Raw genomic sequence first — 24,159 nt, 5'->3', positions numbered from 1 at the left:
CATCCATTTTCAACTATAACTAGCATTACAATGCTATTAATGAACATAAAACCAATTGCTGTATTTAACTAAGGTTTTAATTCAATATGGCACCCCACTCTTATTGGACTCTCTTGTGCTGTTAGATAAAAATCTTTACAGACTACACAACAATCTTCCAGAAACACTGTACAACTTATTTTGTGTGTAGCTTTTTCCTTACTTTACCTCCCCCCTCCACTTCACAGGGCAAGGGTTTGCAACAGTGCTGCTCCACAATTCAACTGAGGCTGCAAAATTCACTTGCAATATCACTAACTGTCAGCTTCTTGCTATGCATCAAGGCTATCACTATTTTCTTCACTACTGAAGAGATTAACGAGCAGACATCAGCAGCAGCCTATTGTAAATGTCAATCACAGCACTTGCTAGGACACAACTCACCCTCTGCTATGTTAAGGGAGTCCTGAGCTTTCCTCTTCCCCTCCAGGATTATAATTGATCTCTTAGTTAGAAACCTACTCCTAGTCCTACTTCCACACAACTAAGTATATCCTTAAGGCTACTTCTTGATTACAGACATACATTCAACTAATTGTCTATTGGTCACAAAGCAATTTAAATCCACCTTCCAGCCACAGTCTGTCTCAGTCAGCACAACTTCAAACAGGACATGTTTAACAGAAGGTATCCATCTTCCTCAGCCTCTTCCAAAACAACTCAAAGTCACACCTTGTTGGGTTGTTGGATGCTTTTATTTGTTGCATGTAAAAACACTACTATTTCTGTTTGCAGGTACCTCTTACTGCATTGCAAGTCACAGCTCCACACACTGAAGAACAGACAGGCAGAGAAGTGTTTATGCCCAGTGGTAGAAGGTCACGGTTCCAGAAGCTTTTAACCACACAAAACCCCACTGAGACTGTTCTAGAAAGGCAGTAGAGCATTACAAGTAACAGATCAGAGCTGGTGAGAACACTAGGTAAAGGAGTCAGCTAGGGGGAAGGGAGAGGACCTGCAAACTTAACTTCCTTCAGCTGCCCTTATCTTTCTAATACAGGAAACTGTGATCTAAACAGGTGACTAGTGCTTTAAACCAGAACAGGGTTGCATGATCCAAACAGCTTAGTTGATACGAGGGTTCCTGAAGTTTCTTCCAGCAAAACGGGCCTTGCTGCCAAGCTCCTCTTCAATTCTGATGGAAAGGCAACAAAATGCTGGTATGAGCAGTCAGTGTAGAGCTGCTTTAGCACAGCTGCGAGCCTTACACTGAACTACCTGATCTGCCTGGTGCCAACAATACTGTAACAATAAAATGCTACTAACAATACACAGCCACAAGTCCATTCCCTCCGAGTAACTTCAGAACTCACAGATACTCCACTACATTGGTTGCTATCTCCTAAGTAATCCTGCTCAAATACTTCAAACTCTTGTCCAAGGGAAAGGTCTCATGCAGAGAGGAGGACAATTTCTCAGAGACATAACATTACAGGATGTTTTGTGTAACATTCCTATTTTATCTCCACTCTGATAATAACTAACCCCAACTCACCACTGAGCCAACCACCAACCCAGAACTCTCTTTGCCAGTGTCAGTTTGCATCTCAGAAGCTGAGCAGCTTAAGAGCAAGCTGGACCCAAATGCATTAATGCATTTATGTCAGGCCTAACTCACAATCCTTTTCCCCCTATGAGTCTCACCTCAACAGCTGGTTGTACTTGGCTAGGCGCTCAGATCGGCAAGGGGCACCAGTTTTGATCTGAAAGGGAAACCAAAATTCATCAGTAACTACAGCAGAAGCAAGGCCACAGATGCAAACAGAGCTACTCTATTCAGAGCAATCAACAATGGCAAGCTTTATTTTCAGCATCAGGCTTTGAAATCCTGTACACTCAATCAAGATAAAGTTTGGGAGCAGTAACCAGTGTTCATTCACTAACAGATTTACTGCCTGGAAATCCTGACACACCCAATAGTGAAATTTCTTTCAGATTTTTAATTCCTGGTTAAAGGTGAGTTTACACAAGATAATACGTTCCAGTGTCACATTCCCATGAAGCAAATGATCTTCCTGCATATAGAAGCAGGAACTCTTCATGCTTTAAGTCACAGAATAGCCCATCTGCAATGCATCATGGCTTTATCATATTATCTCATCAAGCAAGAAGGCAAGTCACAGCAGCTACAGATACAAACCTGACCAGTGCAGAGACCAACCACCAGATCAGCAATGAAGGTATCTTCTGTTTCCCCAGAACGGTGACTCACCATCACACCCCAGCCATTGGACTGGGCAAGCTTGCAACTGGAAGAGATAAGCAAAGCATCACATCATTCTCATTTGCACAGCAGCCTTTGCTCTGGTGAGGCTGCCAAGCACCAGGTATTCCCAGATTTGGCAAGGCAGAACTGCTCTTCAGTACATGTGAAAGCTTGGAGCCACACAGCTGCTTTTACATGTGCTTACACCTAGTATCTGACATGCCCATATGATTTGGAGGACGTGCAAGTACAGGTTTTACTTGCCAATATTCTGAGTTCACAATTGTTCATCCCTTCACAAATGCCTCATCAGAGTTCTATTCCACTAGACTTTGCTCAGCCCCCTCAGCTATACAATTCCTTATGCAACACAGGATCCCTTACCCTAGCATGATAAGAAAAGGGAGAACTTACGCTTGCAGAGACTCTGTCACAGAGCCGATCTGGTTGACCTTCAGGAGCAGGCAGTTGCAAGATTTCTCCTCCACAGCCTTGGCAATACGCTTTGGGTTGGTCACCGTCAGATCATCACCAACCACCTGGATGCCAACACTGGCAGTGAACTTCTTCCAGGCAGCCCAGTCATCCTGGTCAAAAGGGTCTTCAATGGACACCACTGCAGAGGGACAGAAGGAACTTCAGGGTACAGGCTGCTTTCAAACAAGTATTACCCACGACAACTTCCAGGCAGCTCACTGCTCTTGATCTGCACGTAAGGGAGGCTGCACCTCAACTCTTCCTTCAGCAATCAACCCTTACTATCTGCTACTAATATGAGCCTGGAACTTCGGAACTTACATGGGTAGTTCTTCACAAAGCCCTTGTACAGGTCAGCCAACTGGTCAGGAGAAATGTATCTGCTGGGATCATCAGGGGATTTGAAGTCCAGGTCATACTTTCCATCACGGTAGAACTCTGAGGCAGCCACATCCATGCCAATGACAACCTTGTCAGAGTAGCCAGCCTTGCCAATAGCAGTCTTCAGCAACTCCAGAGCTGAAACATTGAAAGATAACTTTGAGATCTTGTTGAACACCTTAATACAAAGCTGTTCTTTTGCTAGCAGCACATTCACTTGGGCAAGAATTTCTATTACTCCCTACAAAAAGCCTGAAGGGCACACAAAAGGATCTTCTGAAATAACTGGAACAGGATACTTGAATACTGTGCTCAGATTTTAATACCCGAGACAGGGATTGCTAATCTCTTCAGGCAGGACCACAGTCCAAAAAGGTGAAGACTAGATGATACTACATCATCTTTCAGCTTTATGAACGTGGGCAGAAAGCAGTCACTATCCTCAAATCCCTTTAAACCCCAGATCAGGTGCTGTTTGTAACAGAAGGTTACACCTAAATACACCTAGATACAATGCACAGCTTGCTACTGCACAGGGCACCTTCTCTTCACATCTGCTGATCTCCTCTTGTACACAACTGGCAATTTAACTCCCCAGCACAAGTATCTACATACCACCCACTGTGCTTCTGTTTGCTTTAAGCAGAGTCCAAGCAATGAAATCCAGTACGTTCACAACCAGGAAGACTCTTCAAGCATTTCCAACTCCAAGCCTAACTGCCAGGTCAGCCAAGCTATTTACAGTAGGAAGCTTACATGAAGTATTTTTAAAGATACTAATATGTCATACAAGCTGCAAGAGCAGCTGCTACCAGCAACACAGATTCCTTGGACTGTAATAGTCATCCAAAGTCATCTTCATTGATGTCTGCTAGTGTACAGACCTTGTAAAAGCTGCATGCTCCTGCAGGACTCAAACACACCTATTTCCAATACTGGCTCCTCACCTTCAGTATCAGAGAAGGCAACTGCAGCTCAGAGGCCAACAATATAACTAGCAGCTTTAAACCATGCAAGTGATCACCAAGTTGTAGTACTGTACTGGCTTAGTATCAGCTCCATACAGAAAGCAGAAAATAAGCCCCTTCTGGAGCACATTTTTTTGGTAGGAACAAGCATTTGACTTCCCATAAGACAGTGTCCCCACTTCCTTGAAGGCCTCTGACCAGAACTGTCTGGCTGTGAAGGCAGTGAATGCCTCCGCCTCCCACGTTGACCTGAATGCAACCTCACACATCACCCATTACAGTTCAAACTGCTCTCCTTTGTCAGCAAAAAGAAAACCACAGCAATTCCACTCACCTGTGACTACTGACATTAGAAAACTCAAAGATACACTGACATGCCCACATCACCCTTTTCAAGTGCAAAGTGCAAAGACTGCTTCAAGCCAGTACAGAAGTGGTGAGGAAGGCACACCACCTAGACTGGACCACATCCATATGAGATCTTAGAAATCTCCAGAGCAGAAGCAGAGCAAAGAAACAGCAGCAACTGGTTAGGTCTCCTCCTGCACCAAGATCATTTTTACCTTCTTTATTTTCAAGGATATTGGGAGCAAAGCCACCCTCATCACCCACGTTGGTTGCATCCTTGCCATACTTCTCCTTGATAACATTCTTGAGATTGTGATAGACCTCTGCACCAATGCGCATCGCCTCCTTGAAGTTGTCAGCACCCACAGGGAGGATCATGAACTCCTGCATAGCCAGCTTGTTGCCAGCGTGGGAGCCACCGTTGATGACGTTGAAAGCCTTCAAGTAATCCAAAGGAAAAGTCATTTAACATATTTCATTGTGAGCAGACAACAGCGAGAGATACTCCACTATCAAGATAATTTAACCCAAGAGCAAATGACATTGCAAGCACTTGGTCAGATCATGCCTCTAGCCAGTCTTATAAGGAAACTTACAGGAACAGGCAGAATGACTTCAGGGTTTCCAGCCAGGTCGGCAATGTGGCGGTACAGGGGGACACCCTTCTCAGCAGCACCAGCTTTGCAAACAGCCAGAGATACACCCAAGATGGCATTGGCACCAAATTTAGCTGAAATAGGAACAGAAATATTACATTTTCCTGAAGAGATTCAGCAGTATCAGCACAGACACGGTCTTGGGAAGGTAAGTGCACAGCATAAGCCATTTACCTTACTAGAAACAACGTGCAGCACATCAGACCTATATAACAGCCTTAACACAAAGCCCACTTACATTTGTTCTCTGTTCCATCCATTTCCAGCATCAGTTTGTCTATCTTTTCTTGCTCCACCACATTGACATTCTGCAGAGAGAAACAGGCAAAACACTGTGTGAAGAGCAACGTGGCTCAGAGAACTCCCACCTGCCCACTGCAGCTTAATTTCCCTGGCAGGCATTAGGAACTGCTTAAGCACAACTACCAACAGTAACCTAGTTCTTACTGCTACCAAACAGCAGCTTCTTCTGGTCACTTCCAACAGATCACAAGGCTGACCTAAGCTTGACACATCAAAAGCTTCTTTTATTCTTCACATTCAGAGCTATAGGGCCAGGCTCTTACACTGCTTAACTGCAGACAGAGTTACACTACTATGAGCCTGACATGGGGGAAAGCTCCTATTTGTGACCCCTGCTCCCTTCCTGCAAGCTCAAAGACAACTGGCTTACAACCCATCTGTAACTCAATGCATACTGTTACGACATGCAATCACTTTATGCATTATCACCACCTTGCCCCCTCATTGGCAGCTAGGGCTCAGTGCTCACAAAAGGCACCAATGTCTCTCAAGTCAACTTCACTAAGATTCCTTTAAGACTACCTTCCAAATTAGCCTGGACAAAACCCAGCCACCATCACCGTAGCCCTCCTCTCACCCCCCTCCATTCAGCCACCCTTTTAAACATAATGCAGTTTGCATCTTAAATGCACTCCACTGTGAACTCCAGGTGCTGAAGTGCTGCTGCACACTGCTGGAGATTCTTCTGATTAAGTGTTAGAGATGCAATCATTAAGGGAAGCCATTACTGTAGGTCAGTTTTTTCTCATGCACTCCAATACACAGGCTAACATCCCCCAGGTAATACAGTTCCTGTACCTGCCTCTAGAGAGAAAACACATCAGCTAGGATGCACTGGACTGGCATTAACTGATGTTAGCAGAAGACAGATTGCTCCTACCTTGCTAATCAGTGCAGGTGCAATTGTTTTATTGACGTGCTCAACAGCTTTTGAGACACCTGGAAAGAACAAGCAAATCAGACACTGGTCAACCACACTCGTTATGCAGGCATTAGTAGATGATCTCAATACCATCTCATGCTATTCAAATCCCAGTTCAACCTGAGCTCACTGCTGAACATGTAAAGACACCATCTCAACTGAATGGAAGTTGCATGAAGTATCATCTAGAAATGCCTGCTGCAATGTTAGTTTGCAAGACCATGCACTGGAGAAGTCTGTCCAAGTGACAAGGTTGCACTAAAAGCACATCCATTACCTGTGTACACAATGCTGTCGCCAGGAACTCGTTAACATATTTAACAGCTCTGGATACACCTGACAGAAGTGAAATGGACAAGAGAATCAAGGAAGAGATGAAGGCTCACAGCCAAAGACAAAAATCAATCATGCAAGAAAAAGCAAAGGTCACAAATAGGAAAACAGACCTACAGATCGCCAAGTGTCTGGCACTGAGCAGTAGTCCAGAAACAAAAGAGATCAGAGGGCAGAGGAAGTTGTGCAGCAGTCAGGCAGGCTGTGTTTTTGTTCTTGCCACCATGTTTGATACTGCAAAATCAATTGCAGACCCAAACCATGAGTGGCCAAGTGACAGCACTTAGAGTAGGTTTTAGGAGAGCCTACTGCTACCCATTGGTAGACTGGTTGAGTAGGGGGAAAGGAAAAAGCTTTTCCTGGAAGTTCAGCATGCAACAGCTCAGGCATTTATTTGCCATCGTTTTGTAGCACTCCTGAAGCATCACCTCAGCACATCCATTTCATACTTGATGCAACGCCAAAGGAAATACAACTTCTGTACCCATAAGAATTCAAGTGGGCTGTTACCACAGCAAGGAAGAGCATGTGAACATAGTCCCTTTTTAGTCTCTTTGCGAGGTACCATTGCGAGGTAAAAACAAGAGCTCCAAGAGCTCCAAAACAAGAGCTCGCTTCTTTCCCATAAGCACAGATCAGTTGCCAGCTACCAACATCAGCCTAAGGAATGCTGTCATGCCTGTGCAGCATTTAAATGCCCCTGAAAACCCAAGCTTCAGAACCCAATAAATGCTGATTAAGCATACCCTGAACCACGTTAATTGCCTTTCAGACAGTTCAAGTCTAGAACTTTATTACAGAAGACCTTCCAGCTATCTATAACTCATTCCATATGGTGAGGTGTTTCTTAACTCATTACTTGCCAGGTGATACAAAACCCTGAGCTGTGGCAGCCACTGAGGAAACTCAGGCTATGCTGTCTAGTTAACTGCCCATTAAGTGGCTACAGGATCAGGTTTAGCAGCTCTAAGCACACACACAGCACCTGGGCTAAGGACACATTTATATTGCTCAGGGAAAAGAGCCTTAAGTGGATAGCAGAAGCTCTTCTGTTCTTTGGCATATTCAGTCATCTGCAGTTTATTCTGCTCTGCAGCAGTAGCCATCATGAATCTTAAGCAGTAATTACCCACTCTGACTGCTCGCTCTTAATAGGCACAAAGTATTCCAGCTTCCTTTCATCTACCTTGCAAGGAAAGTTTGGAGTGAAGACATTTAATCTTACAACTGAGAGAATTGATTGCATAGAGTTGGAAACTATCACTAATACTCTTAGGTCAGCAAGTTAAGGTGGAATCCTGCTGTCCAAGTCCTAAAAGTAGGAAGAATTGCTACTAAGAAGTTTATGAATGTCCTTTTGGACACTGTTACTCATTTCCCTCCATGCTACTTTCTACACCAGTCTTCTGACTGTTCAGTTACTTTCCAGGACATCAGTCAGCAGGCAATTAAAATATAGTAACTAAAACAAACTTCAGTATTATGACTACCCACAGTGAAAGGCAAAAGTCAAATGGCTTCTGCTCTGATTCAGCCTGAAATGGAAGCATTTCAGTGGTTACTCTTGTAGCATTGCATGTTTCCCTCGCCAGCAGTTGGCATGAACTACAAGTTCAGGAGTCTGCATGTTGGGATCTAACGAGTTTTACAGTGCCACAGTAGACACATTTAACAATGGTTGTTTGATGTTCTTCTATTATGAGATCTGGTGACTAGCTGCAGTGAAGCACTCTGTACCTTACACCAGCACGTAAGGCAACAAAAAGTGCAACACCTAAGTATGTCTCAGCATGCAGTACTACAGACACGCTCAGCCAGCTGGCACCTGAGCCCCACATGCACTGCTGGAAGCAGTCACTCTGCCCAGGCCTCTGGGAAACCCTGCAGTTTGTGCCTTACCTTGACTCCAGTTGCACAGCCTATGTGCAGGTATGCACATCTTACCTTTCATCACTTCCACTTCATTGCCATGCCTTGTACAGGCTATGGGAGGCAGTGAAGGAGCCCAGGTTTCTTCTATTGCAATCTAGCCTAACTTCAGCAGCAATGCTTCTATTGTAACAAGCCAAGCCAGGCACCCATATTCAGGTACCCATATTCAGGTTTACCTTTCCCCAGGTAGCGTGTCTTGTCATTGTCACGAAGCTCCAGAGCTTCATAGATTCCAGTTGAGGCACCGCTGGGAACAGCAGCTCTGAACAGACCTGTTTATAACAGAAAGAATTGCCTTAGCACATGGAAAACCACCAAGCATGCTTCACCCACACATCATCTCAACCTTCCACATGCTTCCACCCACAGAGATAGGGGAGATCATAGCTAAATCAGATCTTGGTGATCCTACACAATTTGTCTGCTCCATTAGTGTCACCCCACAGCAGGCTTTCACTCCCTCAGACAAATACACATTCTCTTCCTGTGTGAATTTCAACTGTGTTTGGAAAGCTGCCCATTCACCTTCCGATACAGCAGGTTTATTCAATGAATCTATTTCTTAGGCCAGTCTAGCCATTGAGCTCTTAAGCTCTTGTGAGATGCAGCACATGAGACAATTCAGAGACCTGTTTTGCTCATCTGAGCTCTTCAGACCATTCATTCTTCCAATTAAGGGTGCTGAACTTGAAGAGCAAATTGGAGTCTGTTTGGCCTGTTGTTCAAGATGCCAGCCTTCCATCTCCTGCCTTTCCCTTATCCCACTTAGGCCAAGAGCTTAGCAGGGGAAGTCTCATTAAATGATTGCATTAATCTTTTGAGGCAAAAAGATCAGCTATTTAGTTAGTGTATTACAGCCATTGTATTTGCTCATTCCACTGAACCATGCTGGTCTGTGCCTGTACAATGCCTTTGTCAGATCCTATCAAATATGGTCTGAACAACTAACAGAAACCAAGGAAAAATCATAATAATTAGAAATATAAGATGTTGTATGTGAAAACACAATTAGAGAAGATGCTGGGTCCTGCCTAATTACCTGTGCAGAAAAGAAAACCTTACCCAGGATTCAATCCCACAGCAGAAGACCTTCATTACAGAGCCTGAGAAGCTAAACATGCTCAAGTGCAGTCAAACAGACTTAAATGAACACAGAGAAACTAAGTCCATTAGGAACTGCTTAGGGACAGGAAGAAGGTGTTAACAGAGTTGGCCAATGCTATTCAAGTTAAGCTCAGGACAAGGGGAGGGAGGCACATGACACTGTTTGCATTAACACTTGTGCAATGTAGACAAATATCTACTAAGGACTCACCCTTGTTGGTGTAGAGGTCTACCTCAACAGTGGGATTTCCACGAGAATCAAAGATTTCACGGGCTTGGATCTTAAGAATGGACATCTTGAACACCTGCCAAAAGAGCTGAGCGTTAATTCATAACCAGTGGTGCCACCAGCAGTCATGGGAACAACTCAGAAACACTGCTTTACACATCAAGTAAGAAAACATTCACTGCTTGCCTGGAGCATTACACAAGGAGGAAAAGAACCTCAGCCTAAGCAGAAGAACCATTTAAAACCAGAAGTTTGATATGCTGAGCATATCAAAGTAATCAGTCAAGTAATCCCAATACAGGAAATTACTGCAGCTAGTTAGAATTCTTTTTGCTAGAAGACTCAAGGGCTCGTAGTATGCACTGCAGCTGTCCAGAGCCCAACATAACCTGTCTTGAAATAGAAAGACACCCACAGCTCTAAGCACTAAGTTTTGCCCTTTCTTAAAAGGAATATATACAGGAATAGCCTTTCCTCCCACAGGGAGGACAGACCACCGCAACCTTTGAGAACTTCATCCTGCCCCCATCTCACATCCCCACACTTAAAACTGCTGTAAGGAATGCCTTATGTAAGCTCAGACAGTACTTTAAAAATCAAGTCAGATGAATGCCTGTAAGCTATGGACCAGCACCAAAACCAGTTCATCTGCAGAGAAAGCTCAGCTCAGAACCATCTGGAAGCCAGCTTCTGGCAGGCCCGTGTGGGTGGCAGCTCTGTGTGACAGCAGTCACGAATCTCCTCTCACTTACTGAGATGACAGGCTCTCAGCAGTGCTGCTGCTTGTACCAACACAGGAGGAAGGCAGTTTCACCACCTTCCTCCCTCCACAGGAAAGTTTTCCTCCCCCCCATTAAAAGACAGGTAGCCATTCAGTTTGTCCCCCTGGAACAAACTGCCCTTCAAACTGCCTTGCCTCTGAGCAGCTGACTGTACAAGGCAGCTCAGATATTTTAGACACCCTTTGCCTTACTGTAAGACTCACACCCTGACAGATGATATGACTGTCCTAAGAAGCAGAGCAAGCTGGCTCCAACTGCCCTCCATGCAGTCACGACTTAACTTTAATCAGTGAACATACAAGCTAGAGACAAATCCCTGCAACTTCCATGTTAGGATTCTCATCTATGCAGATTGAGCTTTCTGCCACATGCTCCAAGCAACCACTAAAGGAGAACAATCCCCACTTATCTGAAAAAGGCTTTAGCAGCTTCTACTGGCACCTGCTGTGCCTCACTTTCCTTTTCAGAACCAGATCTGCTGCAAGACATAAGGTGCTCTGTTCTCTGAAAGCACTGGCAGCTCACAAGGAAGTCTTAGTGCAATGCAAGAACTGCCTGTTCACCTTCACAAAGGTGTCACCCCAGCAATACATGCTGCTGGAGCTTCCACTGGTACCCCAGGTCTGACATTACTCAAATGTCCTTGGAAATGACCTCCCCAATAGTCCCTCCCTGTTTTTTTTCAGAGGAAGGCATTTCACAGCAATGCACCATTCCAAGAATTCCCTGCCCTTTTTTTTTTTTTTTCTCTCTCCTCGTTTTCATGTCCACTCACTTCTGTATTCAAGAAACTGTTTTCCTACTGAGTGTTCCCCCGGGTAAAGCTGGTAGCGTTCAGCTCACCACAAGCTATGGAGATGCATTCTGCCTCCATCTATGCAGACGGAGAACCCACATAGGCCCAGCTGCAGGAAGGCTAACTGTACACAGGTTTGGACAGCTGTGTGGCCTCTCCAGACCTTTGTACTTTGTGATGGAGCTAGACAAACACACTGATAGCAGAGGGGTCCTTTATGCACATATTGCCTTAAACCTTGTTTTGTACTCTAATCTGCTGGCAAGGTCAGAGCCTCCTTTTGGCTTCCCAGGCCTCGCTGGGAGCAGACATGTCATTACCTCCTCCAAGGCATCAAGTCCTATCAGTCATCACCTACTCCCTGATGCTGTGCTCTGCACAGGGAATGCAATACTCCAACAATAGAGCAGGCTGCTCTAATTAAAGTTACAATGATTTGCAAGCTCGCTGCCAATTTTATTACCAAGAGATTAATGCATGGAAGCTATTTTGCAGCCACATTTCTCTTAACACGTGCATTTCTCGTCACACATCACTGCAAGAATCAGTATGGAGAATAAAAGCGAGTAGTAGTTTGGCCACAGAACTAGCCTAATTAATCGAGAGCGCTTATCACAGAGCTGCCATGCAGTTATCAGTGACACTTACACGCTTTAAGTCTGCAACTCTCATACGACCACCCTGAAAGAAAAAATAACCTTACTGCTCATTAATCCTTGACCTCACCGGCTTAAATCCGAGCAAACGCTCTGCCTGGGCCAAACCCAGCACCTCCTGCTCTCACTCCCGCGTCCCACGTGGTGCCGGCTCACCAGCGCAGCACGCCGTGAGGCAATTTAACACCGTGCGGCACGGAACGACTCAAAGGCTCGCCGGCTCCTTCCTCCTCATCAAGATGGAGGCCTGGATCCGCAGCCTCGCGCTGCGCGACCGCCTGCACCGCTTCCTGCCGCAGCCCTGCCCCGTGACTCAGCCGCGTGTAACGGCACAGAGGCCAAGATCCTCTCGGCAGACGCGGTTTTTCCGTACACGAGTTGCCCGCAGACGGGCATCGCGTTACGGGGGGCCGCGCCTCGCAGCGCCGCCCGCAGATAAACGGGATTGAATCCCGCCCGGAGAGCCCAAGCGCCCAGATTTAGGCGTTGACGTAAGACATTCAATATTTGACATGAAGCTGAAGGACATCCAGCGCCGCTAAAGAGGGGAAAGGTCCAAAGCGCGACTCGCCGTCCGAGACGTGCTGCTTAATCATTAAGAGACAGACGTTAATCGCCGCCGGGACGCACCGCGCTGCCGCCCCCCGCAGCCCAGCGGTTCGGCATGGGGCCCGCAGGCCGACCGACCGCCCAGCTCCGGTCTGAGAGGCGCAGCGGGTGTGCCGCAGCACCCAGCCGGGCCGCAGCTCTCCGCAGCTCAGTTCACCCCGCCGCCGCCCTCCTCCTCCCGGCCTAACCCAGCCCCCCTCTCACCTCTCCGCACCCGGCTCAACGCTGACTGAGAACGGACGACTGCGCGCACGCCAGCCTATACCCACCTCATGCAGATGAGTTGCCCGCCTCCCACCTCCTATTGGCCAGCTCGGCCACCTACGGCTTCTCTATTGGACAATCCTAACGCATGCTGATCTTCCATTGGTCGGCACCGCCTCGCGCCAGCGGCGATTCAGAGGGCGTGCGCTACGTGCCGAGGCAGCCTGCCGGGCTGTGCACACGGGGCGTGGAAAATCCCAGGGGGGGGGGGCGGGCGGGTTCACGGCGGGAGGCGGGAGCGCGCGCTGAGCGCGGGAAGCGGCGGTGCTGCGGGGAGCGAGCGGGGTGCAAGGAGCGGGAGGTGGGTGTGCAGGAAGGGTCTTTTTCTCCTTGTGCACCAAACCACTGCAGGTCTGCTCAGAAAGTTAGGGACATCGACGCACAGGGTTTTTCTGCAGCTTTGTGCGTGAAAAGAAAATGATTCTCGCGCGCGTGTGCGTGGATATTGGGGACGTTTATTTTGCTTGCGGTGTATGCAAAACCCAAGCTTTTTGTAAGGATTCGGTGCTGCAGTGCCCCCGAAATCACTGGCTGGGCGTAAAGGTAAAGGCATGCATGCACAGGAGGGGGTCCAGCCCAGCCCCCGGGCTGCAGGGAACAAAAGGTTCTGGATGTGCACAAGGAACTGATGCCCCAAAGGCACGTGCTTGGGGACCAGCAAATGCATCAGAACAGGGCCCAACAGCAAGCCCTGGTGTTAGGAATTTGCCCAGAGAATATTATGCACAGCAGTACTGGCCAGGAAGTTTAAATAAATTTAAAAAAAAAAAAAAAAAAAACCAAACTGGAGTCGAACTGCTGGTTTATAGGCACATCTCTCGTTACATGCCAACCCCCAAAGCTGTGTGTCACAGCCTTTGTGTCACAGCCTTTGTGTCGCGCTCAGGCAGCAGCGAGCACAGCATCCTCCTGCTTGCAGCAGCCAAGAGGTGAAGCTGCACCGTGCCACGTGGAGGCAAGCAGAGGTCCGGGCTGCTCTCAGCCATTACCCGGCCTGGCTCTGCTTTCCCTCTGAAGAGAAGAAATGAGAGCATCCCCGAGGCTATGAGCTGTCTGGCTGGCAGAGTTCCTGTGGCAGTCCGGGCTTGTTACTGCTTAATGCTATCCTGAGCAGAAATTTTGGCAGGGGGGCACATGGCTAATGGGGCACACTGGGAAGGAACACATTTTGGCACCTTAAAGCTGTGCAGCTGTAATCCGCCCTGACAGCCCAGCAGCTCCACACCAACACACAGTGCTGGGCACCCATACAGCACTGCAAAACCCACCTGCGCTGCAAGGCCAGGTTGCATGATGTGTTATATGCAGTGCATGCAGCTTATTCCACTGCTTGCAAGGAGCTCATGGTTCCAATCACCAGGATGCTTGAGGAATGGAACCTCTGCAGGTCAGGACTTGTTCCCCAGCTCAGTCATACACCCCAGCAGCTCCATGCAGAACAGGCTGCCTTCCAGGGCGTGAGCTTTTGCTCTGTGCATGCGTTTCCTTAAGACTGCAGGGATCTCTCTTCCTTCCTCAGTGCACAGCTGAAGGGCAAGTGCTCCTCAGCTCAGCTCTGCCAGCTGGGCCCTATTTCTATAGGATTCTTCCAAAAAGCACTCCTGTGAACCAGCAGCCTTGCAACAAGGCCTTCCTGAGTGCATCTCCCACCTGCAGCCCTTGGGGGCTTTGAGGAGCGCTCGCTGGAAAGGTAACAGCACTGCCCAGCACTGCTTCTATTGCACATCTCGCATGGCTTCTCAGGTGCTCTTCTCTTCCAGGCAATCCAATCCCCTTCTGACTTTCTACCTTCTCATCCCCCTCTGCTGTCATGCTTCAGCCTTGCAGCCTCTGGGTGATGAAACACTGCCGATTTTAGGCATGAGAATAACAAAATGACCAGAGGTGACAGACGGATGTCTTTCTTAAAGTGCATAGCTTCGCTCTTCTAGTTCTCCTTTGTCCTCCTGGGGTTTGGCAGCTGGGCCGCTGGGTGCTCTGGGAATGGTCTCAACCTCCTGACTTCAGGCACTGCCCAGCTGTGCTGCTCAGCCCAAGCAGGGTGATGCTACCAGAGCGCCTTTCCCAGCAGCTACCTATCAGAGATTGAGATCTGAGGGTAAACTGGAAGCTTTTGGAGCAGTTGGATGTGAATTCCAAGCTCTGTGCAACCTGAGCCCTGGTCTGGTCATCCTGCTGGTGGGCGAGTGGTCAGCTGCTGTTGGGAGATGGTGTTTGGTACTGAACTAAGAATGGGAGCCAGCGGACAGTATGGGCAAAACAAATAACAGCTCCTTTGTTGTCTGAATGAGTGCACAGCACTCATGCAAAAACAAAAAGGTTATCAAGCAGGCTTCTCTGCTGCAGAACAGGTATGGCACAGACAGGGAGGATTTACATTTCCTTCTTGATGCTCTCCTGCCCTAAAAATCAACCAGGTTCTCATGGGAAATGCTCTCAGCTCCTGTTGCACAGGCCATGGTGATGGCAGTGGAAGTGTGCAGCCTCTCCCGGTCTGCTGGTGGCATTGCCCACCCATCTGTCCACCAAGCTGTGGAATGTTAGGAAATTAATGCTTGCGCAGCCCTTTGGAGGTGCAGAGTGCAGTGGATGGGCTCATCCCAAACCTCACTGCATTGCCTCTGGCCACTGGATGTCACAGCTGCTCAATGCGCCGTGCAGCTCATTTTTTGGCAGCAGGGATGTGCTCTGGGGAAGTGCAGAGCACCTGCAGCCCTACTGAGGTCAGGTGAAACATCCCAGCTACAGCATGTTGCAAAAGCTCCACTAAGGATGAATTCCCTGCCAGCCCCAGCTCCCGGCTCGCTGTCGGCTGCTTTTATCCCAACCCAATCAGTGGAGTGCACAGGGTGATGGGCAGCTGTGGGGTCACTACACCCTCTTGGTGCAGCTCATGCTCTGTGCTGCTGTCTGGAATCCAGGAGTGCACCCAGGTATAAACACTGAAGTGTCTCCTCAGCGGATTTCAAGGCTTATTTACCCAAGCAGATCCACACGGATTAGGGAGTGCATCGCAGGGCACGTTTGGTTAGTTCAGCCCCAGCACAGTTCAGTGCAGCTGTCAAGATAAATTATTTCTTTAGGGGAGAGAAGGAAAAGTATGCGTTTGCTTAATTAACTCCGTATTATGGCAGTTCCCAAACATTAAACACATGTACAAAACCGCCAACCAGGAGTGCCTTGCAAGGCTGCTTTTTGCTGGGCTGTGATGGCTGGGGAAAGGAAACATCTGGCAATGTACTGAGCAGCTACAGGAGCCCACAGGAGCATCGGGGCACCCAAAGCCTCTCAGCTCTGATGTGAATCCCTCTAATAGCCACTGGGGCTTTGTAGAACCATACAGTCATTCCAGTTGGAAAAGAGCTCCAGGATAATCATTTTCAAAGGAGCCAAGTGCCTGCAGCACCCCGTGGGGCGGGATGGGCGCTGGAGGGGCTCAGCTGGGAGGAAATGGGCATTTTTGCTTCCTGGGCATTCTTAAAGACAAGTGCTCCCCATCTCCATCTGGCTGCAGATGCAGGAAGAGATGCTCATCCCGACGGCCCTATTGCTGCTGCAGCTGCTGAGCTGCTCCCACGCCGTGCACTGGACCTACCGAGGTAACACAAAGGAGGAGGCTTTGGGATGGCTGCTGCTGCCAGCTTGCTGAGGCGCTCACATTCCTCCTGTGCTGCAGAGGCAACACTCAGCTTGCTGCTCCTTTTGTTAGCAGCAGCTCTCCAGCGAGCAGCCAATTCATTCCGCTTTATTGCTGACTGTGTATCTTGGAAGGGGTCCTCTGGCTTTGTGCTGCACTGAGCCGTGAGGTGTCAGGGCTGGCAGATGGACGGGCTCAGATGAGGGGGAAAACCTTTATGATATCTTAGAGTAAAAGCTGCCCTCGGGGCGATCCTGGAAGGAACCGTGCTACCTACTGCTAGCTCCTTGTTTTATTGTGCAGGTCACAAAAAAGAGGCTCATCTCCGTATTTATAGATCTTGTGGAATGTTACTTGATTGTTAATTGTTTCAGGGGCTCGTTTGCAGAGCTCAGTGAAGCGAAGGGCCGAGCTGTGACTGGGGCCCAGGCTGGGGGATGCTGAGGGCCTTAAGTTACTTTCTTTTCCAAACAATCACCTCTCCTTCCAACCCATCACTGCAGGATTTGCAGTCAGCGAGGGCACAGTCACTTGCTGATGATTCCCTGGCTGTAGCATGGATTGTCTCAGACAGACAGAACTCTAACAGTGATGGGTATGTGGCAATGCTGGAGGGATGCAAGGAGAGAAAGTCACCCCAGTCACTGTCACTTACAGCCATGACAGACATGGCATCAAAATTGCTGCTTAGCCTTAAGATCTTAAATCCAGCACTACGGAGAATACAAATAGCCCCATTGTGTTCAAGCAGTTGTGAGCAGTTCCAGCAGGGTTCAGATCTCTGCAGGAAGGATTCCAGTCAGGGTTAGGAGGCTCAGAGCCACTGGAGGAAGGATGGGAGCCCACATGACTGCTCTGCCATGCACCCACTTCCTCCAAGGGTGGGCACGAGAGGTGAGGCAGTGTGCTGTTACCGCCAGGCAGGCTTCACACTTTGCAGCTCAGCAGCCCTGCAGACAAAATACTGTACATTTTCTGACTCCTGAGCAAGCATCAGCTTCCACCTCATGCTAATAACCTGCCTGCTCCTCCACACAGAGGGCGAGCTGGATGAAGAGCACTGGGGGCTGCACTTTGCTGCCTGTGCTGGCAAGCAGCAGTCTCCCATTGACATCCAGAGGAAGAAGGTGGTGTACAACGTGCAGCTGCTGCAGCTGGAGCTGAGCGGGTACGGCCAGCCACTGCAGGGGGACTTCACCATGACCAACAACGGGCACTCGGGTAAGGCTGCAGGAGCAGGGTCAGTGCTGGAGGACACGCAATGCACAGTTCCCTTCAGCTGCACTTTGCAGGCAGCAGCGGTCCCTGCCCCAGCCCACACACTGCTGCTGTGACCAGGGGGATGCTGGCAGCAAAGCCAAGGCATGCATTTTTGAAATGCAGGTGTTGTTAATGGCAGTTCTGGCCAGAATTCCCAACCTTTGTTTGGGCCTCTGTAAGAGCTCTGAACCTGCTGAGCAGATGCCCTGGGAGAACATCAGACTCACACCATTGCAGGAATAGAATGCTGGGTTTGGCCATTTAAAATGCTGTTCATTTCTGAACTTGCTCTCCTTGGCTCTGCCGTCTCACTTCATCCTGCACTCCAAGCTCTGCTCTTTTCCCCAGTCACACAGGAAACCTTTCCAGAAATGCATCTATAAACCAGAGAAATGAGAGGCAGTGACATCACTGCAAGGTACTGTCTGTTAGACATCAAACAGGGATGGAAGGCAGCTGGAGCACGGCAGATGAGCCCCTTCTTTCAGTGCATTGATGACTGCAGCACTGAAAGGAGCAAATTTGGGGCTTACTGACTCTTCTCCGCATCCACAAAATGCATCCTTTGCCTTTGTGCAGTAGGAAGCAGAAGTGATGGGACAGATCTGCAGCTCAGCAGTGAGCTTGCATCCAACGTTGTGTTCTATATAGTCAGACAGAGCAGTCGCCCTCCCTTTGAGCAACGGTTGGTTTTCAGCCCTCAGGAAGGGAAGGAAGCTGGAGCACAGCCCAGGCTCAGTGCCCTGCCTTTGGTCACGCAGGGCCTCTGAGCAAGGCTTTGCCATTAGGAGATCCTGGATGCTGCCAGAGCCTAATTCATTACCTAAATAATTCATCAGCTGGTGGTAGTGGGATAATGCTTTTGGACTACAGATGAGCAGAGAGAGAAGAACTGGCTAACAACTGCTTCAGGGGGACTGAGCACTTTCATGGCATTTGGAACATGAGGGGCCCAGTCAGTCTCTAATCCTCCCCCCCCCCCAACAGTCCTTTCTTCTCTCTGCTGTGGAGAGAAATCAATAGAGAGGGAGAGCAAGGAGCTGAAGAGATGAGAGATGCTGTCTTCAGAGAGAGACTGCTGTGATCATATTTCTACAGTCTGTCATGAACAGCACTCCTGTTTGTCTCCCACACAAACCCTGCGTTCAGTGAGCTCCCATAGCAGCACTGCCCAACTGCCTGCACACCAGTTCTGCAGCTTTATCATTCACATCTCTGACTGCACGTGTGTGTTTCCCCCATTCTCATGCTAACATCAAAACAGTGATGTGTGGGGCATTCTGATAAAGCACAAGGCAGGTGACAGTCTGTAAGCACAGATACCATTATAGCAGGCTTGGTTTTCCCACTGACTTCAGTGAGGGAAGACAGGACGGCAGTATTCCACAAGGAACTCCTAATGGAAAGCGCTCAGCAGGAATCTAGTGTAAAAAGTAAGGTGTGTGCTTACTCTCCACCACAGATCCCTTGGGATGTCACATGGAAATGCGTTCTCATCTTGTCTGCCTGTCAGTAGCTAACAAACAAATAAGCCTCTAACCCAAGCTGTGAGTAACGATGTGCTCTTCAGCAAGGAGAGCTGCTATTTTATAACGTGCTCTGGGCTATCGCCCGGATCAGGCAATTCTCCACTTGCAGCATTCAGTTCGGCATGTTTAGCACCACAATATATGATTTGTGGCAGCACACCAGCAGAAAACCAATTTTTTGTAGTCCCGTGGTGAATACCCTTCATAAAGAAACAAAGAGCTCTGCCTGCTCAGGCTCATGGGGCTCTGGCCCCACACGGCTGTCCCAAGGAGATGCACGTCCCAGAGCATGGAAAGTGATGGTGACAGGTTAGGTAAGGCCAGTCTCTTGGCTGATTTCTTACTCCTCTGTTCTGCCTGGGAATAAAGACATTAATGAATGCATGCAGAGCTCAGCAAGATGTGATGTACTATGCCAAGAACAAACATTAAAGCATTTTTATTGGTGCCTGAGAAAAAAAAATAAAATACGCAGCTGCCCAGCTGGGAAAAACCCTGCAGACACAGCTAGCAGAACCAGCTCCACACTTATGGCCATCTCCAATCCTGTTTTTCAGTCCAGATTGATTTGCCACCCACCCTGTCCATCTCCCGTGGGCTCCCGCGCCCCTACACCGCAGTGCAGATGCACCTGCACTGGGGAGGCCTGGACCTGGAGACCAGCGGCTCCGAGCACACGCTGGATGGGATGAGATACGTGGCAGAGGTACCTGCAAAGGAGGCTGGAGGGATGGGGCCAGGGAGGTTGGGATATAGTCCTTGAAGGTGATGAGGATGAGGCAATCTTTTGTCACCTCTTGCTCCACGGCCCTGTCTCTCTCCTGGCAGCTGCACATCGTCCATTACAACTCTGCAGACTACTCAAGCTTTGAAGAAGCCAAAGACAAACCCAATGGACTGGCGGTGCTTGCCTTCTTGTATGTGGTAGGTTTGACCCATGGGAAGCTGAGCAATGACAGCCCATGGTCACTATTCATCCCACACTGGGAATGGTCCAGCTGCCTGTGGTAGGGCTGCATGCCTGGCCTACAAGAGATTGAGGCTGAGCAGTGCTACTGAAGACCGGGCAGCTCAGCAACCTTTCAACTCTCTGTGCTGTGTTTAGGAAGGACACCTGGAGAATACCTACTACAGTGAATTCATTTCCAAATTGGCAAAAATCAGGTTTGCAGGTAAGAGCTGGGTTGCCCTTCTCCATCCTCGATGCTCTTTAAGCCTCTACATACGTACTGGGGCAAAGCCCTGCTGCTGGCTTTGCTCACAGCTAATACTGCTTCTGTTTCCTTTTGAGGTCAGTCAACCAAGCTTACCTCTCTGGATGTCCAAGCCATGCTGCCAGAAAACCTCTCACACTTCTACAGGTACCAGGGCTCGCTCACAACCCCACCCTGCTCTGAGAGTGTCACCTGGACCATTTTTGACTCTCCTATCATCCTGTCACATGCACAGGTACCTGGGGGCTGCTCAGCAGCACAGCAGTTTCTCTTTCCTCCACACTTTTCTTCCATACCAGTTTCATTCTCCATTCTCCAGTGACCTAAAAGAAGAGCCTGCAGAACTACTGGGATGTCTTTCATAGGGCCTTACGGATAGACTCAAAAGCAACTGGAATGACTGGTGTGGCTGTTAGACCTGAGGTCTGCTGAGCAATAACAAGGCTCTGCTCAGCTGTTCAGCCATGATGAAGTACTAAAGGGACCAGCCAGAGTCAACAAGGTGAAAAGTACTACAAAAGAGGGAGAGAAGGAAAAAAAAAAATCATAGATGAGGCCATTCAGGGCATTAAAATAATTGCAGAACACTTGGCACAATTCTAGAGAAGTGTTTCTTTTCTCTTTGCATTTTGGCTATGCAGTGGGGGGTTGAGTTATTGCTGAGGACCTCGTTGTGTGCAGGTCCCTGTGCTCAGAGCCAGCAGCTGGATGCTGCTGCACGGCAGGATGCCCAGCTCTGCCCTCCCTCTGCCTTGTCAGCACAAAGGCTTTGGCAGAGAACAAATAGCAGCAGTAAAGTGAGCTTACGGGTGAGTCTTGCAGAGCAGTTCATCTTTTGTAATGAAAAAAAAAGCATCAAACTGTTTCCAGGAGAACAAGGTCAAGTGGAGATGACAGCAGTGGAGGATAACAGTGTGTTTGTGTTTAAAAATGAAATACTTTGTGGTGGGGAAGGCATTAGTGGGCACTCATAATTAGGCAGTATACCACAGAATAATTTCATCCATGCATAACACTTAGAATTACTTCCTTCAGGGAAAACACCTTCATCAGCACCACTTTGCTGATTAGAGCACTGACTGCCATTCCCTTCCCTTGTCAATGCTCGGGGAGAGACCTCTCACAGATGACTGTTTAACCCCCAGCTGCAGGACCTACCCTGCACTTCTAGGCTAACCTCTCGGTCCCTCTGCCCTTATAACAAGGCTGCCCTGCCCCCAGATCAGCCTGCTGGAGAACACCTTGCTGGACTGGCACAACAGGACGCTGCGCAACGACTACCGGCACGCACAGCCCCTGCACGGCCGCGTGGTGGAGGCCTCCTTCCAAGCCAGGCCCAGACAAGGTATGAGGCAGAAAGGAGCTGGGCTGCAAACCGTTTCAATTAGGTAAAACTGTGACTGCAGTCCCCAAGAACAGCTGTGTCCCTGCCGTGCATCTTGCTTCTGATGGTGTGGCAGCAGCCGCAGGTCGGGTGGCAGCGCTCTGCTTTGGTGCGCTGGAAGTGTCGCACAGCCCAGGATTGGTGTTGCTCTGTGACTTCACACAGTACGTTGTGTGCCTGCCTCTGCATGGGTGAAGCACACGAACCGGTGTACAAACAGCTCTGCCATGGCTAACGAGCCAAGTGCTGTAATTAGGGCAATGCACTGCATTTTAAAGCAAAGGTTTCCTCCATACCTCCTGCAAACTGGCAAGCAGAATTACCACGCATAGCTCCTGGCTCTCAGAAAGCCCCCATCTGTCTGATTGCTCTAGAACAATGCCAGCCAGAAGAACTCAGCCTCAAACTGGAACAAATCCACACACAGCTCCGAGACATGAAGAAAGAGTTCCTGAATGGAGTGAGCCACACAGGTAAGAACACTCTGTTTCTAAGTCCAGCTTTCCTTCCAAGGATGGCCCAGGCCTGCTGTTCTTGATGGCCTACATCATCAACAGGTTTGGTACCGATGCGTGCAGGTAGAATCTTGTTCCATGCCTAGGCCAACTGGAAGACTTCCATGAGCTACAGCATCACTAAACCCAGCCCAAATCTAGCACCTCTCCCAGCAACTGCAGCTTGTCCTGCAACGTGTAAGCACAGGTTTACAAACAGGGAGGCATTAAAGCTCACTGTTCCCCGAGGATAAATACTCATTACCTTCATTTTACTGAGACGGGAACAAAGGAAGGAAGGGGAAAAAAAGGATTTTTCCCCAAAGAGTTGGGTGAGGGAGCCAAGCCAATAACCATGGCTGAGGCAGCCCCTGCGGGTATTCTGTATTCTGTAGGAGCTGGGCTTATCTGCAAGCACCAGAGAAGAACTGAGCTGGCTTCTCAAACATTTCAGGTATTACATCCAGCACTTTCCCAGCTTTCTACTTCCCCATGGAAAACATTGAGAGCTTTGTGGAGGTTCGTCCCAGCCATGAGATGTCTCTCCAAGCCTTCACCCTGTGCTTCTGGACACAAGCCCAGCATGTGGGCACTCAGACTGTTCTCTCCTACTCCACACGGGAGAGGGACAACGAGCTGGTGATGACCACAGGCACAGACGTGGGATTGTGGATAGGAGGCCATTTTGTCAGATTCCCCCTCTACCACAAGGCACAGGACTGGCTGCATTACTGCATGGCGTGGGCTTCCCAGTCTGGAATAGCAAGTCTGTGGCTCAATGGAGCTGCTGGTGATGCAAAGAGCATCCAGAAAGGCTATGTGAGCCAGGCTGGAGGGATGCTTGTCCTTGGGAAGGACAGGGACACTCTTCTTGGGACATTCTCCAATGGGTTTGCAGGGTGGATGACACATGTGAACCTGTGGAGCCAAGTCCTCAGCCCTGCAGACATTCGGTCACTTGCACAGTGCAAAGCAGGAAAGCTGAAGGGAGATGTCATTGCATGGGGGGAAACCCCCATGACCCTCTTTGGGGGGGTGGTGCTGGAGGCTGACACCAGCTGTCAGTGACCCCAGTATATATATATTTTAAGCAGCTGAAGAACCCAAACTTCTTGCTGAAGAAACTGAGGATGGAAACCTTGCTCCATCTGCTTGTTTTAGGTTAATTGCCTGTTTCCTCATTTACTTTGTATACGGTCACTAGGCACCTGCTTAGTGCTCCCGGTTGTTTTCCAAGCAGGTATGAGGTGACACAGCCTCCACTGGTCAGTGGGACAGAGGCAAAGAACGAAGCACAGTTCACCACCTTGTATCTGCACATCCCTCCCACTACTAGGTTAAGATTTCCACCCACGGACCTTCCTTTTTTATCCCTCATGCCACTCTCTTTGGTTAGAGGAACAGCTCTCTCAAGCCAAACTTTTCTCACTTCCCACATCCCATCTCCATTCTCAGTGCCTTTCCTGCACCATGCTTTATTTCCATTTATCACCAAGTCACTGCTGCTGCAGGGGTATCACGTAAGAAGGTGTACGCAAAGGGCGGTGCGGCTCCCACACAGTCACTTGATGACAAGTCTTTGCTGTCAGTGGATGGAGACAGAGCATGGGAGCAGCTTCATTTCCAACAGGTGCAC

General features: G+C 48.8%; 2 protein-coding genes across 4 annotated transcripts; one reads left to right on the top strand and one right to left on the bottom strand.

The window, feature by feature from the left end:
• Nucleotides 1-715: 715 nt before the first annotated feature.
• ENO1 (enolase 1) lies at nt 716-13,047 on the bottom strand. 3 transcript variants are annotated; one of them, XM_042883172.1, is made up of 13 exons: nt 12,946-12,995; nt 12,125-12,157; nt 9,881-9,974; nt 8,742-8,837; nt 6,578-6,636; nt 5,314-5,383; nt 5,016-5,149; nt 4,635-4,857; nt 3,044-3,241; nt 2,660-2,861; nt 2,180-2,288; nt 1,684-1,742; nt 716-1,174 (listed from the first exon to the last, which is right to left on the bottom strand). In XM_042883172.1, the coding sequence occupies exons 2-13, from the start codon at nt 12,146-12,148 to the stop codon at nt 1,105-1,107; spliced, it is 1,338 nt and encodes a 445-aa protein (XP_042739106.1). In that variant the 5' UTR covers nt 12,149-12,157; nt 12,946-12,995; the 3' UTR covers nt 716-1,104. The 3 variants fall into 3 exon arrangements, with proteins under 3 accessions (XP_042739106.1, XP_042739105.1, XP_042739107.1); XM_042883171.1 differs by lacking the exon at nt 6,578-6,636 and adding an exon at nt 6,259-6,317 and having other exon boundaries at nt 12,946-12,993; XM_042883173.1 differs by lacking the exons at nt 6,578-6,636; nt 12,125-12,157 and adding an exon at nt 6,259-6,317 and having other exon boundaries at nt 12,946-13,047.
• Nucleotides 12,372-23,613, top strand: CA6 (carbonic anhydrase 6). Its single transcript, XM_042883425.1, has 10 exons — nt 12,372-12,455; nt 16,520-16,604; nt 17,681-17,863; nt 19,989-20,137; nt 20,260-20,359; nt 20,541-20,603; nt 20,723-20,880; nt 21,867-21,990; nt 22,404-22,523; nt 22,978-23,613. The coding sequence occupies exons 1-10, from the start codon at nt 12,372-12,374 to the stop codon at nt 23,589-23,591; spliced, it is 1,680 nt and encodes a 559-aa protein (XP_042739359.1). The 3' UTR covers nt 23,592-23,613.
• Nucleotides 23,614-24,159: the final 546 nt, after the last annotated feature.

This window comes from Lagopus leucura, unplaced genomic scaffold (genome assembly GCF_019238085.1).
Source record: "Lagopus leucura isolate 7727_CA_CO unplaced genomic scaffold, USGS_WTPT01 Super-Scaffold_100037, whole genome shotgun sequence".
Lineage (NCBI taxonomy): Eukaryota > Metazoa > Chordata > Aves > Galliformes > Phasianidae > Lagopus > Lagopus leucura.
This window is presented reverse-complemented; position numbering and strand designations above follow the sequence as displayed.